General features: G+C 38.4%; 1 protein-coding gene across 6 annotated transcripts in view; it reads right to left on the bottom strand.

Moving 5' to 3' along the window:
* Window positions 1-24,289, bottom strand: part of ENOX1 (ecto-NOX disulfide-thiol exchanger 1) — a 706,159-nt gene that overhangs the window by 107,301 nt on the left and 574,569 nt on the right. For all 6 annotated transcript variants that reach the window (XM_036757464.1, XM_036757466.1, XM_036757465.1 and 3 more), the window contains one exon: window positions 5,836-6,020. In XM_036757464.1, the coding sequence (XP_036613359.1) occupies window positions 5,836-6,020 (185 nt within the window). The remainder of the gene's footprint in view (window positions 1-5,835; window positions 6,021-24,289) is intronic.

Genomic DNA, 24,289 nt, shown 5'->3' with positions numbered 1-24,289 from the left:
TATTGGATTTTTTTTAAGAGAAATTCTCTATTTGTTTTCTTGGAAGACCTTTTAAATCTTGCCAAATGGGTAGGTACTATGAAATGACAGATTTTAATATCATGAAATTCATAGGGGGTTGGGAGGTGGGAGGAAGGATGCAAATCAAATCAGGAAGTGACAGAAATTATCTTTGCTTAATTTAATCTCCCATATTTTCTAGCAATTTTATGACTTAAAGCTAGAAATGTGACTTCGTATACTACTATGTGACTAGCTTGCTGTTTGTCCTTCATTCTCGAAGAGGACCATGACATCAGGGAGGTGATGCCATGACATGCGCGTGAATTGGATTTAAGTGAGGGAGGCTGTGCAAAGACCCCAGCCTCATTTTCTCCTCCGGAGCCATCTAGGTCCAGTGGCCAGATACAGACCAGGACAACTGGATACTCTAGTACATATTACACTACAGTGTCGTACATACAGTATCATTTAGATAGCTATTGATACAGATTATCAACTACGTACAGTATACTATTGTATACTTCTGCAGTGAACTGCAAAGACTCCCTAAAATGGAAGATATCACAGACACAAATCCTTAAAGAAGCCTGACTCCTAGACTCAAAAATGGGGACACAATAGCTAACATTTCTGATCGGTGAAAATAAAAATTGATTGAAATTCTTTTGAATATGTGTTGATTACAAAAAGGATGTAGCTGAATTTCACTTTATTGTTTTCTGTATGGAAAACCAGGCTGTCCTGGATGTGCTTGCTGTGGATATCTGGTGAAACATCTTCCTACTGGAGGGTCAGGCTGGAGACTATTTTTCTTGTTATATCTTGCTGTTCTGTGAAGTGGTTAAAAGTGGTTGTTTCAACTATGTGGAAATAAATGAACACCTGAGTGCCACATTGTCCGGACAGACTTAGAGCACCTTGAAGAATGTGACATATTGGAATGATCACTTTCAAAACGGAACAAAAAATTGAGAATGAATAGATATTTTGAACAGCTTTTTGATTTCCCCGCCTTTAATGTATGCACATATATTACATCTGGGAAAATTATCTTTATGATGCGGAGGTGAATCAGCTCTTGCATACTCTGATCTCCTGAGTGAAATCTCTTAATATGATATGAAAATGTCACCTAATAGAAACTACTAAACAGTAAGATATATCTTTAGAGGAAGGAGAGCAGGGACTTCTCATTGTTGTATCCATTCTCCCTCTCTCTTTCTCCAACACACTTGAGTCTTGCACAGAGTAGGCACTTAGTTAATGTTTACGGTATATTTATTGAATTAATATAAAAAAGTGGACGCTGAATTTGCTGTCAGGCGTGGCTGATATACTAATCGATTTTGCTAAAGAATTATTTTTTATTTGCCTTCCCTTTTTCTTTGTTTTAATGGATGACTTATTGGGGAGGAGAGAGGTAGAGGCAAGGCTATGTTTAGAAATGAAGGTGCCATAAAACAAAAAGGATATAAATACAAGTGTTTTCTTAAATGTTCAAGAATTGCAGTTTTAAATCTTTTTTGGGGGGGGGGATTGAGTCCAGACCTATAGTTTCATTAACATAGAGAATACCCAGGAAATTCCTGCCATCATGGACCCATTCTACCACAGTTACCTTTCATTTACTAAATTTTCTGAAAGCTGATTCTACCTTGGTCAAAGATCAATATTTTGATTAATTGTTCATAGGTTGTTAACAAGCATTCAGGGGATGTTCCTTTGCTGATACATCAGTAAGCAGCTCCGCCTTAGAAATATATAATCAGAGTTGGGTGGAACCTCACAGACCCTCAATCCAAACTCCACCTGAATTGGAATCTCTTCTCCAAGTCACTATCCCTGATGAAAAGTCATAGAATTCATTTCCCTTCCTTCCTGATTCCTGAAGAACCTAGCCCCACGTCTTCTGCCATTGCACTGGCACCCAATGATTTCAAGGCAATATAATGCTTTGATTGTTAGCTGTGGCCTCCTCAAACAAGGATTTCTTGAACTTATCAATGGTGGGAGGAACAGGAAACAGCTCCCAGGGGAGAAAAAGGGACCCTGCTGTTACTCGGCAGCTTGTAGATTGAGGTGTGATATTAATGCCTTTGGAGAAATCAACAGACCCTAATCCTGGCGTGGGGCAGAGACAGACGTCCCACGTCCTGACCAGATGGACGTCCCCAGGAACTCCACCCACATAGCAGCTGTCATATCTATTTCCAAATGGAGGAACCTGAGAAGTCATTTGAATGCCATTTTCTGGCTGGCCTTTGAAACTCGGTGATCTGTCCCACACATATTGAGAATATCAACCAGTTAGTGTTCAAAGCCAAGATTCAAAAATTTCTTGAAGGAGACAGATGTCAGTACATAATTTTTGTGACTTGGTTGGTAAATTGTTCTTAGACTATAAAGCAAGCAGAAGAGTCTAGCGGATTTGAAATCAGATGGCCTGGGGCTGAAGTTATATAGCTCTGTGACTACGGCACATCCTTTAAACTCTAGGGTGAGCCTCTGTTTTATTATCTGCAGAGTGGGGACAAAAATAAAAATGCTAAACACTTGATAACATAGGGTTAGACAAGAACATTAGACAGGAAGAGAGAGAGGGAACAATAATGAAAACCTGCAATTATTAAGGATGTCCCAAAAGCCTTAGTGCAGGATAGAAGCTTTAACATTTCACTAAGACTTTTGGGACATCTTGAGCAATACTTTATGGTTTACAGAAGTCATGGCACTCTGGATGTCCTCAGTAGCAGTATATCATATTGAAGACGCAAGTGGTATTCACACAAAACACAACTAGCTCTAATGAGCAAATCATGTAACCTCTCAGTGCCCCAAGTTGCCCTCTAAGCCTTATAAGTTGCCAAAGAGGGGCCCCACCTGCATTAGTAGGGGAAGTTCCTTATCAGAAGACCCCTATACAAATAATGTCAAAGGGTTGTGCATGAAATCATTTACCAAGCACTTTATACCTCTTATATGACTTTCCCCACACAACGACCCAGAAGCATCAGTTTTATTTTCTGCAAAATGGAGGCAGTAATACTTGTACAACCCACCTCTGCAAACCTTAAAGTCTTACAGAGTTTTAGAAATACGAATTATCATCAACCTTTTCTTACCACCTTGTTATGACGAAAAGTGACAGAAGTGTTTCTTGAACCAGACAGTGTTCAATGAATGGAGGCCTTATTATTATTGTTATGAACCACTGATTCATTTTATTTCCCTTCCTCTCAATTGTTTCCTCTATGCTTGGCTAATGTTCCCATGACAGTTACTTCTCTAATCATTTGAATGGATCTGTAGGCAATTCATGCTCTTGAACTTACAGAGCCATCCGTGTGGATGCCGGCACTAACTTGGAAATTTACAAATAAAACAGCCCGCCTGCTTAGATGTGTAGCCTCATTTCCATCCATGAGAACAGATTCTGATCCATGTATGCCAGGGAATAGTTTACCTACTGTTCTTTTGACTCCATAAGCTCCTTCTAAACGAGGGGCTCTCCCTGAGGATGCTAGTAAGTAGTTCTAGAAATGAAAGCTTTACTAGATGTTCTTCATCTGCCCCCATCTTAATTTAAATGAAAACCACCTTCTTTCAGAAAATATTCTCACATGGTGAGGATTTGTCTGTTCTGTATTATAACTTGGGGCCTGAAATCAGAAATCATTACCTAAAGCTCTACACTCTAGCACCATCGCAGAAGGGGAAATCTTGCTTCCAGAAGGAAGCTAATACAGTAGTCTCCCCTAGGATCTGACTGCATTCCATGTTCAGGTTATGAAATAGTAAGTAGGTACCTAGGTATATTTGCATTTTAAAATTACCTTAGAATTTGCTTTAGCTATAATCTATTCACAAGGCAATTTACAAGCTAAATTTTTTATCATGACTTTTCAAATTCTCTTTGGGGATCTATCACCCTCACTTATTCCATCTGCTACTAAGGTACTGCCTTTCCTTTTCTGTTCCAACACAAAATGGCCCGCCCATTTTCTCTGTGTGTGCCAGCCTGTATAGACTTGGCCCTAAGGAACCCAGGATATGTTTGGATGGCAGGCGGGGCAAGCCCACATGTGAGTTAGCAGAGAGATGAGGACCAAGCACTCCCCCTTCCGAGGTTGCTGGGGAACTCAGTAGATTCCTATTATTACTTAAATAATTATCAAGTGAGATAATGTGTGAAAAACACTTTGAAAACTTTAAAGTATTAGATAAGTGAGCTATGATCATTACATAAAGGAACACCTGTTTTACCATGAGGGCACAGTTAAGTGACCTTTACCTCTGAGCCATAGAACAAAGATCACTAAACTAGTAAAATGAGCCAATTAACTTTCTGGAAAGATACTTTAAGATTTCAAAATACCTAATCCTAGAATTTCAAAATCATACAAAATCTCACAGTTAGTTAATTGCAAGGCAACACAGTCCAACAGGAAATAACTCCATACTATATACTAAATATATACTATATACTAAATACTTCCTGTTGAGTGATCATTCAGCCTTGAAGACCTCTAGTGAGAGAGAACTCACTTCCTCTCAAGGCGGTCCATTTAACTTTTGATTAGAGACATCATAAGGATAGATTTTTGCCAATTTTCTGAATCTCTCTTCTGATGACTTTAGATTTAGATCCTGACCAGAATCTTTCATCCCATTCCTTGGACACCCACTACTCTTGCCTTCTCCTCTCCCAATCCTGAGGTCCCATAATCCATGTTCCTTTCTCTCTCCATCAGAGTGCCCACCTCCATTCCTTTCCAATAACAGCCAGGCAACACAGACCCTCAAATTCAATCTACCCAAGTCAATACCCTTTCAAACTAAGACTGCCAATGACATCAGTAGTAGCTACCTACTGACATTTCCACTCGCCAACAAGCACTTATTAAGTACCTGTCATGTGCCCTGTACTGTACTAGACCATGTGGAGACACAAAGGAGGTAGAAGTCATGATTTTAACCCTCAATGAGCAAACAAACTTAATAGTGAAACATGAAATCGTAAGTTCATACTTTTGCAAAACCAATTTTTGATTTAAAAATTTTTCTACCTAGAGGATTAACAAGGCTTTACTGACCATTTGACACTGAAACTACGTTAAATTTAAGATATCCATCTATCCATATATATGGATACGTAATGAGATATATATACACACATGAACATATATATGTACATATGTATCTATATGTATGTATCTATCTCTTGTTATAATGTGTTTGTATGTGTACATCGCATGAAGTTGTTGAGTAGGGGAGGCTTCCTGATCTCCAGGACTAAATCCATGTAGCCCCACTCCCCAAAGGTCATCCAGGACACATTCCCAAGCATGCAGAAAATCAAGGTGCTTCCTTGATTTATCCCTGATTATATACATATTATATATACAAAAGATGTAAGTTGTCTGAAGTTTAAGCAAATATCAATGTCAAATGACCAAGAAAGACTCCTCATCAATCCTTCTAGATAGTTCACTCTCTCTCTCTCTATACATATGTGTATATAAACACATGTATATGTACATATGTAAATATATACACATACATATTATATGTATTTATAATACATATCTATCTATGATGTGTATTTTACACAGTCACATCCAGACCATTCCTTTTCTCTTTTCATTCATTTCACCCCAAGGATAGACATCAAATCTCCTCCCCCTCAACCAAACACACATTTCCGTTTTCATTTCCACCCATCCTTTCATCTTGGCTTGTGACCCAACTCTTCCTCTGGGAATTGATCATCTCCAGGATCCAGGGTCCCAACTTTTTTTTTTCTTCAACCAAGAGAGTCTGGGGTCGACGTACCTGCTGCATGCCTTGCATTGTCTGCTGAAGAAACTGCAGCTGCTGGTCCTTGGTGAGGTTTTCTTCAGTGCGGAAAAGCTGCCCTTTCTCCTGCTTCAGCAGCTCTACCTCATTCCTGTAAGCATCCAGTTGCCACCGGAGGCTGTCATTCTCTTCCTTGAGGGCGTAGGCCTGAGCAGCCAGGGCTAGGGAGGGGACAAACAGCAATTTTAGGAACAGGGCTCAGTGAAGTCTCTGGTGGTGTCAATAGACCTAAGTGGGGCTGGGGCTGGTGTGCTTCTTGCTGGGAAAGTAATTGACGTACCTGAGTCAAGAAACACCCTGCCACCTCGGGGATACAATGCAAGCAGAGAAACAAAAATAAAAACCCACAGTCCTTTCTCATGGTTGCTCATTCAACAGGGTGTCTCAAAAGCTTTAGGGCAGTTTTGATCTATTAAAGGTTAAATCTACACTAAGAGTTTTGGGACACCCTATATTTAAGCTTTAAGAGCTTAAAACTGCACTAAGACTTTTGGGATACCCTGCGTCATCAGGCCACTTCATTGGACTTGTCCAGTATAGAGGCGGACCATTATCTAGCAGAATTGGGACCAGAATTGCCGCCACTTAATAGTTTTGTGACCACGAGTCAACTACTTGACCACTCTAATCCTCAGTTTCTTCATGAATAAAATTAGGATAATAAAAACTGCCTTGCCTTCCTTACAGAGCTGTTGTTAGGGTTCAATTTAGTAGATTTGAAAGGGCTTAGTAAACTCTAAAGCATTTTCCAAATATGCAGTATTGCAACTGTCCTGTAGTAGTTCACTCCTAACTTCTTATGAAGAAGAATCCACAGGATGACAGGTTTAGAGCTAGACAGAATCTCAGAAAGCATCCAATCCAATCCTCTCCTTTTACAGATGGGGAAACCGAGGCTCTTAAATGACCTACCCAGTATCTCGCAGGTAGTTATGTTGCAGAGGTTGGATTCTCTGGCTCTAGAGACAGTGACCTTCCCCTCCCCCACCCCACCTTTACTACAATGTTCTATGCCCATAACCTGTTTCTTTAGACCTGATGTGTTCCACAGAATATAAACTCGAAGGCTGAGACTTTTGTTTTTGCCTTTGTATAGCACAGTGTCTAACACATAGTGAGCACACACAAAATGCTTGTTAAATGAATGAATGAATGGTACAGTGTCAGACAGAATGGGAATCCCGGACTGATGTTGTTAAAGTACTGAGTTTTGTACAAATGGTAACAGTCATCTGTATTCTGATTTCTTTCTTTTTATGACTGGTTAAGATCTTGGCAGGCCAAGCTTCTTAACACATCAAGAAAACTGACATAGTCCTAGGGACAAAGTGGCATCCAAGGACAACCTGTAGCTGAGCTGACCCTAAACATTTTCTCACATCCCATTCCTTCCATAAACATTTATTAGATGCCTACTGTGTGCAATATCCTGGGGACATAAAGACAAATAAAATAATCCCTTCCCTTAGGGGGCTTACATTTTATTGGGCTAGAAATGATCTTTTCTTCCCACCAGAGTGGTAACTTAGTTTCATTTGTTTGGCCAGCAGGTTTTTTTTTTCTTCTCCAAATCAGTAAACATTTATTAGATGCCTGATATGTGCAAGGCACTGAGCAAACAAAGGTAAATATGAGAGCACCTTGCACTTTTAAAAATTATTTTTACTTTTTTATTTTTTAAATTTATTTACTTATTTCATTTTAATTTATAGAATAAAACAAGCATGTCCCTAACATAGTATCACAAAAAATGATTTTACAGATGAAACTGAAAATCTATTATGTACAACTTGCTGTTCCTTTTAAATATATAATAAAGTTATCATGTAAATTTCTTTTTTTTTCTTCCCTCCCCTCTCTACCCTAGAGATGACAACCATTAGACACAAATATGTATAATGTATGTAAAAATCATTCTATACATACTACTTTTTATCAGTTCTTTCTCTGGCCAGCAAGTTTTTTAACGGTCTCCATGATCCTGGATTTTTATTCTATAATCTCTCCTGATACAAAACTTGTTAGTAATTGCTACAGATAGATAAGGAATCAGCAAAGATACCTCCACTTGCTATGCTTTTTCCATTTTTCTTTTGAGGTTGATATTGGGTGGGTGGAAGAGAAGAGCAAATTTAGAATACTGTCAGTGTGAGAACTGTGTCTGGGGTCAGAGGACCCAGCTTTAAACACCAGCTCTTGTCCTTTCTCTCTTGTACCCTGAATATGTCACATGACCTTCATAGGGATGAAATGATTTTCTGCTAAGGAGAATGCTTGAATGAAGTACAGTGTTCATGTTGGAGAGTAGGGAGAGAGGACTGGATAGGTAAGGAGGGACTAGATTGTGGAAGCTCTGGAATGTCACATTGGGTTCAGATTTGATGTGTTAGCCAGTTGTGAGCTCTGATAGATTCTTGAGCTGGAGAGGACAGGATGAAATTTGTGATTTAGGAAGATTAGTCTGGGAATGCTATGCTGAATGGATTAGAGGCTAGAGAAATTGGATAAACAAAAGTTTATTCTCTGGGTGTGTGGAGCAAAGGAGCAGGCAATTTTACACTTCTTTGGCGATTAACCCACAAGGGCAGAAAGATGGCCAGGATAGATCTGAGAGTTGAGACTAGACATTTTAACTCCTCATAGTCTAGCTTCAATTACTTTCTCACAACCTCAGATAGCAATCACTACTACTTTGGTCTGACTTACTGTAAGGAGGTTTCATTTGACAGGGGGATGATGTAACAGAGCAAAATTACCGAAAATGCAAAGACTGAAAAAAGTACTGGCTTTACAAGCACATTACTACATTAGCAACACTGAAAGACACTTAAGTCATTTCCTTAGCAAGCTCTATTTGGCCCTTTTTCAATTTAGAATGGCATTTTTATTATCATAACTGATAGCAGGTGTTTGTGAAGAAATCGATTAGTATGCAGGGGTGGAAATTACATTTTCCAAATGAATTGCAGAGTCTGCAATATAAGCTGAAATCTGTGTAGCAAAATGCACCAGAGCCATTATTTAAATAAATTATCTGAGCATAAATACATAGAGAGAAAAGGGCCATCCATTCTTTTGGGGCCTTTCTCACAATCCTATGGAATGGTACCACCAATAGTTCTTATTCTTGCCTGAGCCAAATGACCAGTGAGCTTGCCAAGCAAGACACAGCGGCGTCTGCATTCCTGGAAGAGGGATGTGATATCATTATAAGAAAACAGCTGTAATATAAAAAAAAAATCAACACCATAGCCAATTCTATCAACATTTTTATAATTGGGGTGTATAAATGATTCATGTTCCTGATTAAATGATTTCAAGCTTGATATTTACAGATTTCTTTTTGTTACCCATGTGGTAATATTCTAAAGGGTGAGAAATTATATATTGACTCCACTTAACTTCAAGCCACCTGTTTGAAAACATGAATCAGAATGGGACCACAGCCTTGAGGTTATTCACCAGAGAAAAGCTATTTACTCTTAAGACAATACTAGGCTTTCTGGACAGGAGAAATAGCAGAAAAAAGAAATACTGATAAATGTGGATCCAGTGAAATTTATAGGACCTGAAAATCCTGAAGGGACTCAAAATTAAAACTTAGTAACATTTCTTTAGTTCAGTTTTTTTTACAACCTTTCCTGGAACATCTGGCAGAAACTATATTGTTATTTCAAATTAAAATATTTAAAAAGCATAAAAATCAAAGCTTTCTTGATGAAATATACTTCCTGAATGACTGTGTAATGGATGAATAGGCAAATGAATGTGTGATAAATTCTACTTTTTTTTCTTTCTGAAATGCAGAGAATAATGATAATAAAATGCTTCTCTGGAATGCCAAAAGATACTCTGTGTTTATAGAATAGTCTGGTTAACTGAGAGTTAGTACAGAGTCATAGAATGTTATGGCAAGAAGAGACCTTGGGCCAATCCCTTCATTTTGCAAATGAAAGACATAAAGTGATTGTCCAAGGGAACCTAGTTAACTAGTGGATAAGTTGGGACTGGAACCACATAACGTTTACACATTTTCTAAGAATTAGAGTATGATAGAGTATCCACAAGACTACACCAAACACAATTTAATCTTTGGTGTTTCAGGAGGCAGTAAGGACTAGGAGAGTGATGATTCTTGATGTCATTAATTAGATGTCATTAACTAATCAGCTAAGTATGTGCTCAATGAGTACCATAAGCCTACCACATTGTGCTTCGTGCTACAGAATAGAGAAGAGCAAGGCAGCCATATGCTTTAAGTATCATCGTTAATGCAATGATACTAGGATCATTCAATTTTCTGAAAAATGGAAGCTTATTATGCAATGGATGAATTTTGTGAACCAAATAAAGGTTTTGGGTTTTTTTTTTAATTAGCACTGGGGAACTAAGATAACTACCACTGACAAGAACATAAAATTTGATGAATTCGTAGATGAAATTTTATTGTTAGGGAAAATGTTTATTTGCATTTGGGTTGGACAGAATGTAATGTAATACACATCGTATGACCTCCTATTCTCTATATTAATATGATCTCTGCCTCCTGAGAAGCTAGCAACCACCCAGAATTTCCTTGGATGAAGATGGTGCCATGTCTTACTTCTTCTAAGTAAATGATCTGGTGAAAACATTAAAATTTCCAAGTTATCAGCTAGACATGGCTTCTGAAAAATAATTAGCACTATATGAAAAAGTGCAAGTTATTTTGGGATTTGTCCCAGTATCCTGACAATACGTTAATATCTTTCTCATGCTCAGGCAAGATATAACTAAATAAGAGAACACTTTAACATATTGTTTCCAACTCTATCTGTAGTTCTCAAGAACTGTAAATCTTTGTGTCACTGGGGAAATGTGTATATTTAAACTTCTCTTCACGGTGCTAGAGCTTCTAGGAGGCTGAGACAATAGTGTTTATTCTTCATTTTCTTAGTCAAAGTGTTTCAAGTCCTTCACCTTGGGTAAGCTAGAGGGGGCCTTGTTTTCAGTACATTAACAATATCTTTGGCTCTGAAATAGGAAGATCTAGGTTCAAAGTACTGTCTCCATCACTCATTTGCTATATGACTTTGGGAAAATTATTTAAGCTCTTGTAACTTCAGTTGCCTCACTGACAAAATGAAAGGGTTTCGATTTGGAGAGTAGAACATCGGCATGTTTGCCAAGGCTGGTCTCGGTCCAGGCATAGGAAGCTACTGGAAATTTAAAGGGGAATTTGAGTTGCCACCTCACCCTAGGGACTACCTATTCTGTGAAGTCTTCCTTGATTCCTTGACCTTAAATGTTGTCTCCATGTTACTTCAAATTTTCTTAGAAAGCTTTGTCTCTATTCTTCTGCTGGCCGATCACACCCTACCTTGTGTAATAGTTATCCATTCATATGTCCTATTCACATATATTATATTAAGAAATGGGCCGAAAGGGTCTACTTCAGTTTTTTCATCTTTGAGTTTCAGAACCTAGGATAAGTGGATCTCTAAATTTAGTCAGATGTCCCAGAAGGTCCTTTTTAGAATACTCTTGGGAACTGTCTTGGGAATAGCACACAGTCTTGAAGACGCTTCTCTGACATTGATCAACCACTTAGAGTCACCCCCTGTGCCAGGTATTCCCCTCCTCTAAGAAGGTTATTTTGAGAAATGCCTACTGCCTATCATCTAAACCTGGGTAGAGATTAATGATTCAGTGTCAAGAGGTTTGAGTTTAATGGCTAGGAGCCACGTTAAGATCCTGATAGAACAAAAGGTCCATGGAAATAGTATCCTATTTTTTCCATTCTTTTAAAAACAGTTGTTTCTATGTTGCTTTATAAGTGTTCCTGAGTGTTTTTTCCCCCATTCATTTTATCTTCTCCACCAGATAGTAAACTCCTGAGGGCAGTAACTAAATATCATTTCTTTGGTATTCTCTTCAGCTCTAATACATACTAAATATACAAGAGAAATGTTGACTGAGGAGAGTTTGAAAAAGTCAACTAAAAACAACATAATTTCTTTGTTCATGCTGTATTACAAATTATTGTTTAAATATCCATTCACGAGTCCTTATAAGCAGTGGCGTCAAATTTAAATAGAAACAGGGGCCACTAAACCGTATGTAAGGAGCTCCATTGGCTTCACAGTGACTTAGAAAACTATATATTAACATTATCTACGTTCTGCTGTATTTTTATTTATTTTGTTAAATATTTCCCAATTACATTTTAATCTTGAACCAAGGCTGCACTCTGGAGTATTGTGGGCTATGTTTGAGTATTGTGAGCTGTGTTTGATTCCTCTGCTCGTAAGGACCCTGACAAAATATAAAACCCAAGACAAACATAATATCCATTTTCTAGATAAAGAAACTGAGTCTATCAGAAAGTTAATGGCTCTATCACTCAGAGTTAGTGATCACTTTCACGATGACGAAGATTATGAGACCTCTGCCAGAAGAAATAATATAACTGTTCCTTGGTCCTAGACTATGAATTCCATGAGGGACAAGACCACGTCCAGGGTGCTGGATTCCAACTCAGGAGTCGAACCTGAGCTTAAATCTTGCCTCGGTTACTCACTAATTGTTTAACCCCGGGCAAGTCACTTGACCTTTCCCAGACTCAGTTTCCCTGTCTGTAAAATGGGAATGATTATATTACTTCTCAGGGACGCTGTGAAGATCAAATAAGAGAACGCACATAAAGGTTTTGGCAAACCTTAAAGGATGACATAAGTGCTAGCTTATTGTTATCATTCTTCTTTGTGTCTTTCATAATGCTTAGCATAGTAAGTACTCTTGAAGGAATTAATGAAACATCTGTGTCAGAATTTGAAGCGATCGAGCAAGTGGTGTAAAGAGCGTAGAGTAGCAATCTTCCCCAAATTGCTTATAGAAATCCTTTTAGCTACAGCTTTTCTGGATTATTATTATTATTATAACTCAGCACTGAAATAACATTTTATATTTGCAGAGTGTTCTGTAGTCAGTGTACAGGATGTCATTAGTGAGACCTAAACAAAAGCAGAACGGTGTCTATTTCTGTCTGGTGTGAGACAAAGGCAATAAGCGTATTTGGGGGAAGAGAATCAAGTCTAGGGCCTGTCATTTCAATGGCTTAAAGGCGAGCCTGGGAGATGAACCTGCAGTAGATGCTTTTTTAAAAAAAAAAACACCAAACCTAAAGGAACCTTTCTTCCTTCATTGTGGTATTTTTTTTCCTCTTGTGCTCCTGGGTTTATGCTGAGTCTCACTGAGGATATACATCAAACACTTTTTTCCCCCATTTATTATCCCTGGCTCTCTCTCCCGACAACCTTTATCTTGTTTGCAAAAGAAAGTCAAGGCATTAAGAATACTATTTCTTTTTCAACACTAGGCTAATCTTGAATTTAAAAAAAATACAGAGAAAGAATGGCAATATGAAATTTGCCAAACATTAATTAATTAATACATGAAGAACACTGGACTAGGCAAGGGTTAATACAAAGTTTAGGCAAGACACATTCATGGCTCTCACGCATGTCCTTAGGACCTTAGAGAAGCAAGAGAGAAACATTCTGAAAATCTATTGGTCTCAAGATTCACCTCTTCTTACTTGTTCCTGCCCTTCCACAAGCCTAAAGCTGGGAGACACTATTTCTATCTGAATTTCATTTGAGGACAGCTAGATGGTATAGTGGATAGAACACTGGCCCAAGAATCAGGAGGACCTGAGTTCAAACTTGGCCTCAGATACCTACTAGCTGTGCAACCCTAGGCAAGTCACTTAATCCCGATTACCTCAAAAAAAGAATTTCATTTAAAGAAGGGCTCCACTACCTTAGGGATCTTCTTGATGAAGACTTAATAGACACACATGGACAAGAATCAAACTGGACAAGAAAGCAAGTAAGGACTGTGATTTGCACTGGAGAAGGGAATGTCTACACCTCTGTTGCATCCAGGTATCAAAGAATAAGCATCTGAATTTCAGTTTTCCCTTTAATCTTAATTTCCTATCTCTTATACCTGCCTTTCAGCAGCCTCTGATACGTTTAATTATTCACCTTTAGGTAATCAATGTTGTTGCTAGTAAGAAGGAGATGGGTTAAGGATAGGAGCAGGGAGGAAGGGAAGGTAGTGACGGATAACAGGTTTTCACGTTTAGCATGAGGATGCAGTCTTGTTAAAATTTTACCACTCATATAGCACTCAAGGCTTTAACTGTCAAATAGCTTAATCTGAAGGGGAAGGCTTGAAACTTTTCCCCATCCATCTTCATCCATCTACAACATCCTTATCACCATCCTTACCACCACCACCACCACCACCCCCATCATTACTCACATTAATAAACATTCTAAACTTAAAGAGCACATCAAGTTTAGAGTACTTTCCACCCAGCAGCTCTATGAGGCAGTAGATACAGGTGTTACTCTCCTTACTTCACGGATGAAACATTGGAGGTTCACTAAGATTTAAGTAATTCACTTATGGCCACATAGCCAGAAGTGGCACAGCTGAGACATAGAAACATTAATCTAGATTTGAAGGGGACTTTAGAGGTTATTTAGTCTAACTCTTTTTTTTTTTTTTTTTTTTTTTTTTTGCTTTTTGGCAGGGCAATTGGGGTTAAGTGACTTGCCCAAGGTCACACAGCTAGTACTTGTGTCAAGTGTCTGAGGCCGGAATTGAACTCAGGTCCTCCTGACTCCAGGGCCGGTGCTCTACTGACTGCGCCACCTAGCTGCCCCAGTCTGACTCTTTTTTTAATAGATGAAGAAAGCTACTTCCAGAAAGGGGCTTGACAAAGGTCATATGGCTAGTAAGTAGCAAGGTTGGATTCTAACTCAGGTCCTTTTTGAGTTCAAATTTAGTACTCCTTCCACTGCACCAAACTTAACTCTAGCATTCTTTCCACAACTACATGCTCTCTCTCCCAGAACCATGTTGGCCCACATATAGCCCATTTCTTCCAACCTCACTGTAGTCCTTTCTCCTTTCATCCTATTTCCTATAGAAAGCCTTTCCCCCTATAATTGGGCATAAGGTAGTGATTCCTTTTTTTCCTCCCACTTACCACCTTTGGACTGACAGTTTCGATTTTACAAAACATTTACATCAGGAAGTGTAGGTTATCTAAATATAGATCTTAAAAAATGTGCACATGCTTGATGTCAATACAGGTGCCTACAGAAATCTGTCATTCTGACACATTTGCATCAGAGTGCCATATTTTAGAAAGAGGACAACAGAGAGTCTCTAATTCTCTAGCCTACATACGCAGAACACCATCCTTTTGCTGCTGCGTTCCTTTCTCATAAATTCCCCTCTTCTGATCTTTGTTTCTGGCTAGTTATGCACAAGTTCTTCACTTTTGATAGTAGCATCACTTACAGACTATCCCAAAGTGGGGGAATGCTCTTTGAGCTGACGAACTTGGAACGCTCTTTGGGTTATAGTGGTTGGTCTTAGGTTTGCACGGATCCATTCGTATTTTCCCTTCTGTTCTCCGAAACAGAGAGCTGGGCTGCTCTAGGAGGTCCAGCTACTTTTGTGCTACTTAACTATCACAGACAGCACCCCAAACTCAAGAAAGCGCTCTTAACAAGTGAGTTCATTCAATCCTATCAAACTGGTCTCTTCCCCATTAGATTGCAAGCTCTTTGAAGGCAGGAACTATTTTCTTGTCTTGCTTTGCATCATCACCACAGCACAGTAGCACATAAGACTTAACAAATGTGTACTGATTTGGTGACAGCCATAGGGATGAGTCTTGAGTACCCTACTCCTTTGGGGTGCCCATTTTAAGCCTCTGGCATCTTTCCCCTAGGAACGCATGAATAGGATCTGTCAGCCTTCTGGCAATAAAACATCGCCATAATTCTACCACATCACATGTCTCTGATTTCCACAGGAGAAAAGAGAGCCCACATTCTTTGTGGCTGAATTCGACTGTTGCTTTTTTTCCCCTTTCATTAGCCCTGCAATGCCATCTCTCATGGTGAAAATGCTTTATTTCTGTTCCAAAAGTTGTCTTGCTACATGTCTTTATAAAAAGTTTGAGTAATCTGAGAAGCAGCGCTTTTGGAAATCTATGATTTTTCAGACTATCACTTACATTCATTCATTTTTTTAAAAAAAATACTTAAGGCTTAAAACATGCAAAGTAATTCTCTCATGAGAAAGATAACAAATATTCCTTTCTCAGCTAAGCTCCAAAGAAGCCTGGCTGTCCAGTTCATCAGGCTGTCCAGCTCAGTCTCAGCAAGACAGCCTAAACCTAAGCAAGTGACTTAGAAAAAATGGTTTGTTCTCTAGCTCTTTAATCGTGGACCCTCTTACTTATGTTCTCTACACCCATTTCCTCATCTGTAAAATGGGAATGATACACTTTTACTATCTACTTCAAAGAGTCATTCTGTGGAAAGTGATTGATAAAACTTGAAGTGTTGTAGTCATGCGATTTATCATCCACGCACTTCCTTTATAGGCTTTGGAAATCTCCAACCATGCTATGAACATGCATCATCTATTTGCAACTTTCCTATGGCGTAGGTTAGCTTTCCAAATTACAAGTCAGTAAGCTTAATATTGATTTCTGACACAATTCCAGAACATATTATTCTAGTTTCTGAGCATTTAGAAAGGGAAGTAGTGATTACTAAGAGACAGATGGCTCCTCTAAGAATAGGACATGCCAGACTAACCTGATTTATTTTTTTTTAAAAAGCTACTAACATGCTAGATCAGGCAACTGTTGCAAGAATAGCATGCCAAGACTTCAAGAATTTGGTTGAATGACAGGACGCAAAGGGCCATCAACGGGTCCATATCGTTGTGGATGGAGGTTATCCAATGGAGTCTCTCAATGATGTGTCTTTTGCCCTGGGCTATTTAAAATTTTCACCAATAACTCAGATGAAGATCCATAGATGACATGTTTCTCAAATCTGAAGATGATACAAAGCTGGGAAGCACAATCAACACATGGAATGGTTGTCAGGAGCCGCCCCTTCCCCCCACCCCCCAAAAATATCTTGATAGCTAAGAACAATGAGTTGAATTTGATAAGATGGAATTTAATAAGGATAAATAGTCCTTAGGTTAAAATAATCAGCCATGCAATTACAGAGAGTATCAATAGTTTGCATGAAAATTATTTCTGGGTCTTATTTGGACCATAATCTTGAAATGAAAAAAGAACATGATGCAGTAGCCAAAGAAAGGCTAATTCAATCTGATGCTGTGATGACAACCAGGGTCTGGAACAAGAAAAAAGTTAGTCCTGCTGTATGCTTTCCCTGGTTAGCTCACATAAGAATTGCGTTCAGTGCCGATGACCACTCACACATATGGAGTCTGAGTGGGACTCAGATAATAGGAAGATGGACAATGTTCAGGGAAGGATAGTGAACATGGTGAAGGGGGCAAAGATATTGTGACGGGAGACTGGCTGAAGAAAATGAGTGGGGTAGGTCGGGGGATTAAAGCTGTCTTCAAGAATTTGACTATCGTGTGCAAGAGAAAGTAGAACTGGGGGCCACTTTAGGCTCAAGGTAAAGAAAAGAGAAATTCCTACCAACTAGAGCTGTATGAAAGTAAAGAGGGCTTCCTCAGGAGGCAGACAGTTTTTGCTTGCTGAATAGTAAATCTCTTTAAGCAGAAACTGTAGGACTATTTATCAAGGACATTGGGGGGAGGGTGGTGTTTCTATGTATGTACAGGTAGATTCACTGTACTCTGAGGTTATAACTATATGAAAACTGACAACAAAGAAAGGGGGACAGAAGTTTGAAGGAGTGCATGTATGAAGATTGCCTCCTCCTGTATCCCAAGGAATGGGACCCGCCACCCTGTCTTCACTTCAGCTCAACAAACCACTCTTCCATCTTATTCTAAGCTACTCATGAGTACTCACTTCTACTTGTCACTGTATTATATGATAATTCTAATCATGATGAATATTTATATAGAGCTTTCAGTATGTAAATCACTTTATAAACTCGACTTCATTTCACCCTCATGACAACCCTGCGGTGAGTATATCACAGATATTATTTGCTCCATTTGGTGGATCAGGAAACTGAGGTTCAGAGAAGAAAAAGGACTTGTCTAGGATTATACAATTTCAGATTTACTTATGAATGCCAGGCATGGATTTGAACCCAGGCATCTTCTGGATCCAATCCCAGTGTTTTGTATCAAGTAGTAGATAATACAGAAAGCAGATTAAATATCTTGTCCTTCAGGAATTGTAGTCCACAGAAGATGACAGTGACATGGAAAAAATGACTGGGTTCTGACCACATTGGAGGCTACTCTCTGCTTTTAAACAGTCTGTTCATGGATTTGGACAAGTTTAAGATAGTCCCTGCCTTGATTTGCTGTTCATTAGAAAAGAGATCATGGTATAGTGTAAAGCATTCTGGGTCAGAAAGCAGGAGAAACCTGGGTTTAAATTTTAGTTTCCTCATTTATAAAATGGAGAATAAAAATAAGACTGTAGGTGCCTACCCTCCCTGAGTTACTCTGAGAAATAAATGAAATAATGTATGTTAAATGCTTTGCAAATCTTAAAGTGCCACGGACATGCTAACTGTTCTTACTGCTTTCCTGTTTTCTTCCCATCTTCTCCAAATGTCTTTCCATTTGTGGAGAGAACCTTTCTTTCAGCACCTAACATCTGAGGCACCATTGTTCCCTTCCTCCTAACTTTTCCTTTTAGGTCTCATGATTAAAACAACAACCACCACAACAATAAACCTACCTTTCCTTTCTGAATGAACGTCTCTTAATGTCTTTCCTATAATGATACTGTGATTGAATGCCTTCATAAATCCTCTACCGAATGTCTCCAAAGCACATTTTTCTCATCAACTAGATGTTGTCTTGTATTATTTTTCTTTGCAAGCATATATATGGATATAGTTTCTATCTAGAACGGCCTCATGACACACTCAGGATTGAATTAGCATCTATGTTCTTAGGAGGGAGAACTCCCCCACCCCTGCTCCTGGTACCACCCTTCTTAGCTCCTGCTGGTTTTACCTTTAGCTGCTTTCATTTGTAAAGGACTAGAATGGCTTTTTATGTACATGTTCCCAAATCTAGAAAGCTTTAAAGTTTCTCTCCTTGGCAAAGACCCAGGGTCACTCATCCTGCATTCTTTCTCTCTAACTATCTATGGCCCAGGCAGCCAAAGGTTTCACTATCATGTTCTTTCTTCATTTTAAGATTATGGTCTAAATAAGACTCTGAAATATTTTTAATGCAAACTATTGATACATGCTGTAATTGTATGGTTGATTATTTTAACCTAAGAACCATTTTTCCTTATTAAATTCCATCTTATCAGATTCAACTCATTGTTCTCAGCTATCAAGATTACATTTCCACATCAGGAGAGTGGGGGAATTCTTTCCTTGGGCACTAGGGGCTGATCTGCGTTTGTCTACCTCATTCTTTTCTTTTAAATGGTCTCTTTTAAATCCATGGTTTGTTCCAAATGAGATAGGGCTAAACTCTGCTTGTGGCAAGTCTATCTTTAACCTTCTACCCTATAGCCCGTTTGTACCTCTTCTCCCCATCAACAACCTCAGACTTTCTTTCCTCTTTCTACCCAGTAATACTTTGATATCATTGGCCCCATTTTCACTTGTCTCTCAATTGAATTTCTTGATAACTTTTGTTTTGTAGTCACATTTTACTTCCTTGACTCAAAACTCTTTTCTTCTGTTTGTCAATTTAATCTATTCCCATAGTTTAGATTCTCTTGGATCACTTACCAGAATAATTATTGATAATGTACATAGCATCTGATATTTGCAAAGAGACTTCAAAAGTTCATTGGATTGGTGGCCTGTCATAATTCTATCAAGACTCTTAGAGAAACCTTATTTTACAGCTGAGAAAATTGTAACTCAGAGGAGAGTCACATGGGAAATTGTGGGTAGAGTTGAGATTGTAGAAAGGTCAGGTGCCTTTCTTCTGTCTGCCTGATGACACCAAATAATCCCCACTTCTGGAGATGCCTCACTCTGAATCCTGGAAATTTGCCTTTTCTGCTGGGGCTCTCTTTGAAGGAGAACTAGGTCACCTTGCAAGGCTGGCCTTTGAGCAGGCCTAGGAAGCAAGGAGGAAACGTCTGGTCATCTCCCTGATTCATTCTCTTTCATCAAATTGGCATCGATATATTCTAAAATAACACCTTCGTTTCCAAATATACCCTTCCCCTCCCCAGAGAGTCATCTTTTGTAACAAAGAATTTTTAAAAAGAAAGGAAAAAAAGTAGCTCGGCAAATCTCACCAACATATCGACCAAGAAAAAAAGTATATGGAATGTTCCATCTCTCATATACCACCTCTGTGGAGAAGGGAAGAGGCACAATTTCTCCTCTCTTCATCAGGGACAAGCATGTTAATTACAATTACACAGTACTGATTTTTTTCTTCCAATTTATATTATTGCCATTATATGTATTTATACATATAAGTATATATACTTTATATATATATAGCATATGTAAATATATATACATATATATAGTTTTCCTGATTCTGCTTTATCTACTTTGCATCAGTTCATGTAAATTTCCCCTTGCTTCTCTGTAGTCTTCACATTCATTGTTTTTTAGGGTACAGCACCATTCCATTCCATTCATGTACCTAGAGGTATGCTGGTAAAATATTTAACCACCAGCTTGGGGCAGGGGGGTGGGGGGAGATGGAAGGGTATGTATGCAGGACATACTTTTAAGCATTATTATGATCTTTTCTATTACTCTTAAGTCTATACAATCAGCACAAGAATAATTCAAGCTCTAATTTGTAGTATTTGCTGATTGCTGAGGCATACATGCTCACACTGAAAATTTAACAATGGACTTTCAGGAGCTGTTTCCAGCTGTCTCTAGCACTCCCCTACATGGACTCTGACTTGCTCAGCCATTCTCCCATCATCCCTTCTTTTCAATCGTCTCAAATCTTCCATTCCTTCAGATGCCTCAGATTCCCTACTACGAAACTAGACTCATCTCCACTGAGATAATAGCCCATTCCCAATGTTTTGTGCTTGGAAGGTCATATTTCTCGTCTTCTCTCTGTGATCCCACTCCACAAAGATGACAGTTTGTCTTCTCAGATTCCTCAGGCTCAGCTTCAGAGTGCAGTTAGTTTCAAAGACTATTTCTATGTCTAAATTGTACACATTTCTACAAGAGGGGACTTAGGCTAAGGTATTAAAAACCTCTCTATTGGGACACAATAACCTTTCTTGGGAGCCCGCAAGAAGCAGTTTTCGCTTTTGCTCATTAAAATGATTTGCTTTGAGTTTCTGATGAGTTTAATTTTTCAGTTGGCAATGTTTTATTCTTCCTAGCAACTACTTAAAAAAAAACCTCAATAAGTGCTGAAGCACCCGTTAAGCATTATTAATCAAACACTAAATGCTTTTAAACAACTCTGCCTCTTTCCTAATTGAGAAATAAAGCTGTTTGGGCAAGTTTATGGGGGTGACCTTGATTGAATTAAGGAGGTCAGTGATAGAGCAGACTTCAGCCCATATTCAGCGATTTTTAAGGAAATGACTGCACTCAAATTAAGCTAAGAATTAACATGAAATATTTTGTTTCTGAAAGGTTAAGGGAAATCCTCTGGGAAAGATGCTCTCTTGTTAACTGAAATGTTACTGAAAATGGGAGGCAGCTTAAGAGATGGAGTGGTTGAGAAAGTGCTTTATAAATGAGGTGCTAATGATTCAAATATTACATAATTATATGTTAATATAATTATATATGACCATAATATATGTTATTATACCATAAAACAATGAATATAATATATTCATTACATATATAATTATGCGCATATAATTACAACATGATTGATGTTGTAGAGTTGCTTTCAGGCATGTTAGACTCCTCATAATCCCATTTGGGGTTTTCTTGGCAGAGACACTAGGTTTGCCATTCCTTCTCCAGCCCATTTTACAGATGAGGAAACTGAGGCACACAGGGTTAAGTGACTTGCCCAGGACACAGCTAGTGTCTGAGGCCAGATTTGAACCCAGGAAGATGAGTCCTCCTGACTCTAGGCTTGGCACTCCACCGTGCCACCTATCTGCCCCCACGATATGATTACAAAACCTTTATATTTTACTCATTTTTTTAAAAGCCAGGGACCTAACAACTTTTGATTACTGAAAAGGTCAAATATATGTTTCATAGGTAATGTCTTCAGGATAATTATCAAAGGAAAATTCAAACTACATAGTCTGTATTACATCTCTGCCATCTTCCACTCAACCTTAGTCTTCACCTTACTTCAAAAATGAGACAAAAACAAAACAAAACAAAACATGAACATTTGTAAGCCCCTTGAGGGCAGGAACTTTTACATCTCTCATAGAACCCAGTACAGTGCTTTCTATAGAATGAATATTTCAGAGCTTTGTGAATCAGTGACTCATCATATCCTTTACTGAAGAGGACCACATAGGACATCGTATGCAACAGGATGGTAGCAACAGTTTCATAACACAGGCTACATGTTAATCATATGGTTACAGAATGTGTGTGTCATGGAGGAGAAGGAGAGATGTCTGGGGTTATTTTCTGGTGAGAGGGTCCCTTGACTATTTTTCTCAACATCCCCACTTTAATTCACTGTCAACTTCAAAGAAACCGACTGGTTATTTCTAGATCCAACAATCAAAACTGAAAATCATTTCACTCTCGGCCCCTAGTGACCTGCTTACCTCTCTTTCCCATCAGGTATGGAGTTCAGGACCTCAGCCTGTCAAATCAGCTGTTTCTTAAGAGATGCACCTTCTCTGGAACTAAGCAGATGCTGAACTTAAATAACTTCAAACTTCACAGGGCTTCTTGCCTTCCACATTTCCCTGCCTCATTAAAGGTATTAGTTTTTGGTTATGCCTACGTTCAGTAGAGAGGACAGAGGCTATATTTCCCCTTTGATCCAGTGCAAGACAAAGAATAGAGCACTGGAGTGGGAAACAGTTAGACCTAGCTACAAATTCTACTTTCGAAAAATGGTAGCTCTACAACCCTGGGCAAATCACTTCACAATTTTGGTTTTCAGTTTCCTCATCTGTAAATTGAGGAGATGTGATTCAATGACCTCTGAGGTCCCTTCCTAAATTTATAATCCAGTGATCTTTTTCTTATGATCTTTTCAGGGGAATTACATCATCTGCATGGTTCACTCCAAGCCAAGTGTAGGCAGATGAATAAAAAAGTTTTCAGATCTAATACTGCATCTCAGTCTCATTTTATTCAGTTTTAAGTTAATCCATCTTTAATATAAAATAGTAGATTGTATCAATATCATTATCGACAACAAAAATTTAACCTATCATTTTATTTGGATTCAATGAGGAAAGCAGCATATTTTTCTATGCTTCTTGTATTACCTATAGATACTATTGGCACCATTATTCCCATCACTTGGATGGGGAAACTGTGACTCACACAAGTGAAGTGACTTACCCAGGGTCATTCAGTGTCATAAGCAGGATCTGAACCTGGGTATTCTTCACTCCAATTCTAGCACGTACATTGTACCCTTCTCACCAGGCAAGTAGGCACATCGTAGGCACACATGTAGTATTTTAAAAAAATTAATTGAATCACTCTTTCTTATTAGCACACTGCTTAAGTCTTAAAGCAATTTAGCGAGTTTAAAAGTTAGTTAAGTATACTAGAAGACAATGGTAAAGCAGGTAGACACAGTTGTCATGACAACTGACCTGCAAATCACTTACAGGAGAATGTATTTTTCAGCATTTATCTAAAAATCTCTGGACATATTTCCTATCTCCTAGAAATTTATTATATATACATGCATACACACACACACATATACATATGCTATAGCTTAAGCTATTGTGAATGGAAACTTTTAATAATCAAATAAAATCCCAATATACTTTTTCATTATACATTCTGTAACTCAACTAGAACTACTGGGGTCAGGTCACTGTCTCAATAAGCCCAGCATTATATTAACTATCTCTCTCAACTTTTATTTTAAAGACATTTTAAAAGGTACTCTATCCCATCATCTGAAGCAAAGCCTCTCTTGCTCTCTGGGAAGCAAATTAGGGAGAAATATTATAATGGAAAGTGTTGAAAGTGGATGAGGAATCAATAAATTGGTCTGCTTTATGGAGGATGTTCTAAGCAGTAGGTGTTGTAGAGAAAATGGGAGAAAAGATGGGAAATGAAAATACTGACACTGTAGCTCAAATCATTCATAAATGTAGCCATCAGATGTTATCAGTGTTTTTGACAATATCTTTGTTTTTCTCTTTACCTGTTCACAGATTTTAGAAATGAAAAAGATAGGGTGTGACAAAAAGCAGATGCAGTCTCACCAGGGGTAAATGTGACACAGTCAATTCACTTCATTCCCTGTTCATTCAAGGAAAACTTATTAAACACCTAATGTG

Source organism: Trichosurus vulpecula, chromosome 4, assembly GCF_011100635.1.
Source record: "Trichosurus vulpecula isolate mTriVul1 chromosome 4, mTriVul1.pri, whole genome shotgun sequence".
Taxonomy (NCBI): Eukaryota; Metazoa; Chordata; class Mammalia; order Diprotodontia; family Phalangeridae; genus Trichosurus; species Trichosurus vulpecula.
Note: the sequence above shows the minus strand (reverse complement) of the source record. Positions and strands in the feature narration are given on the sequence as shown.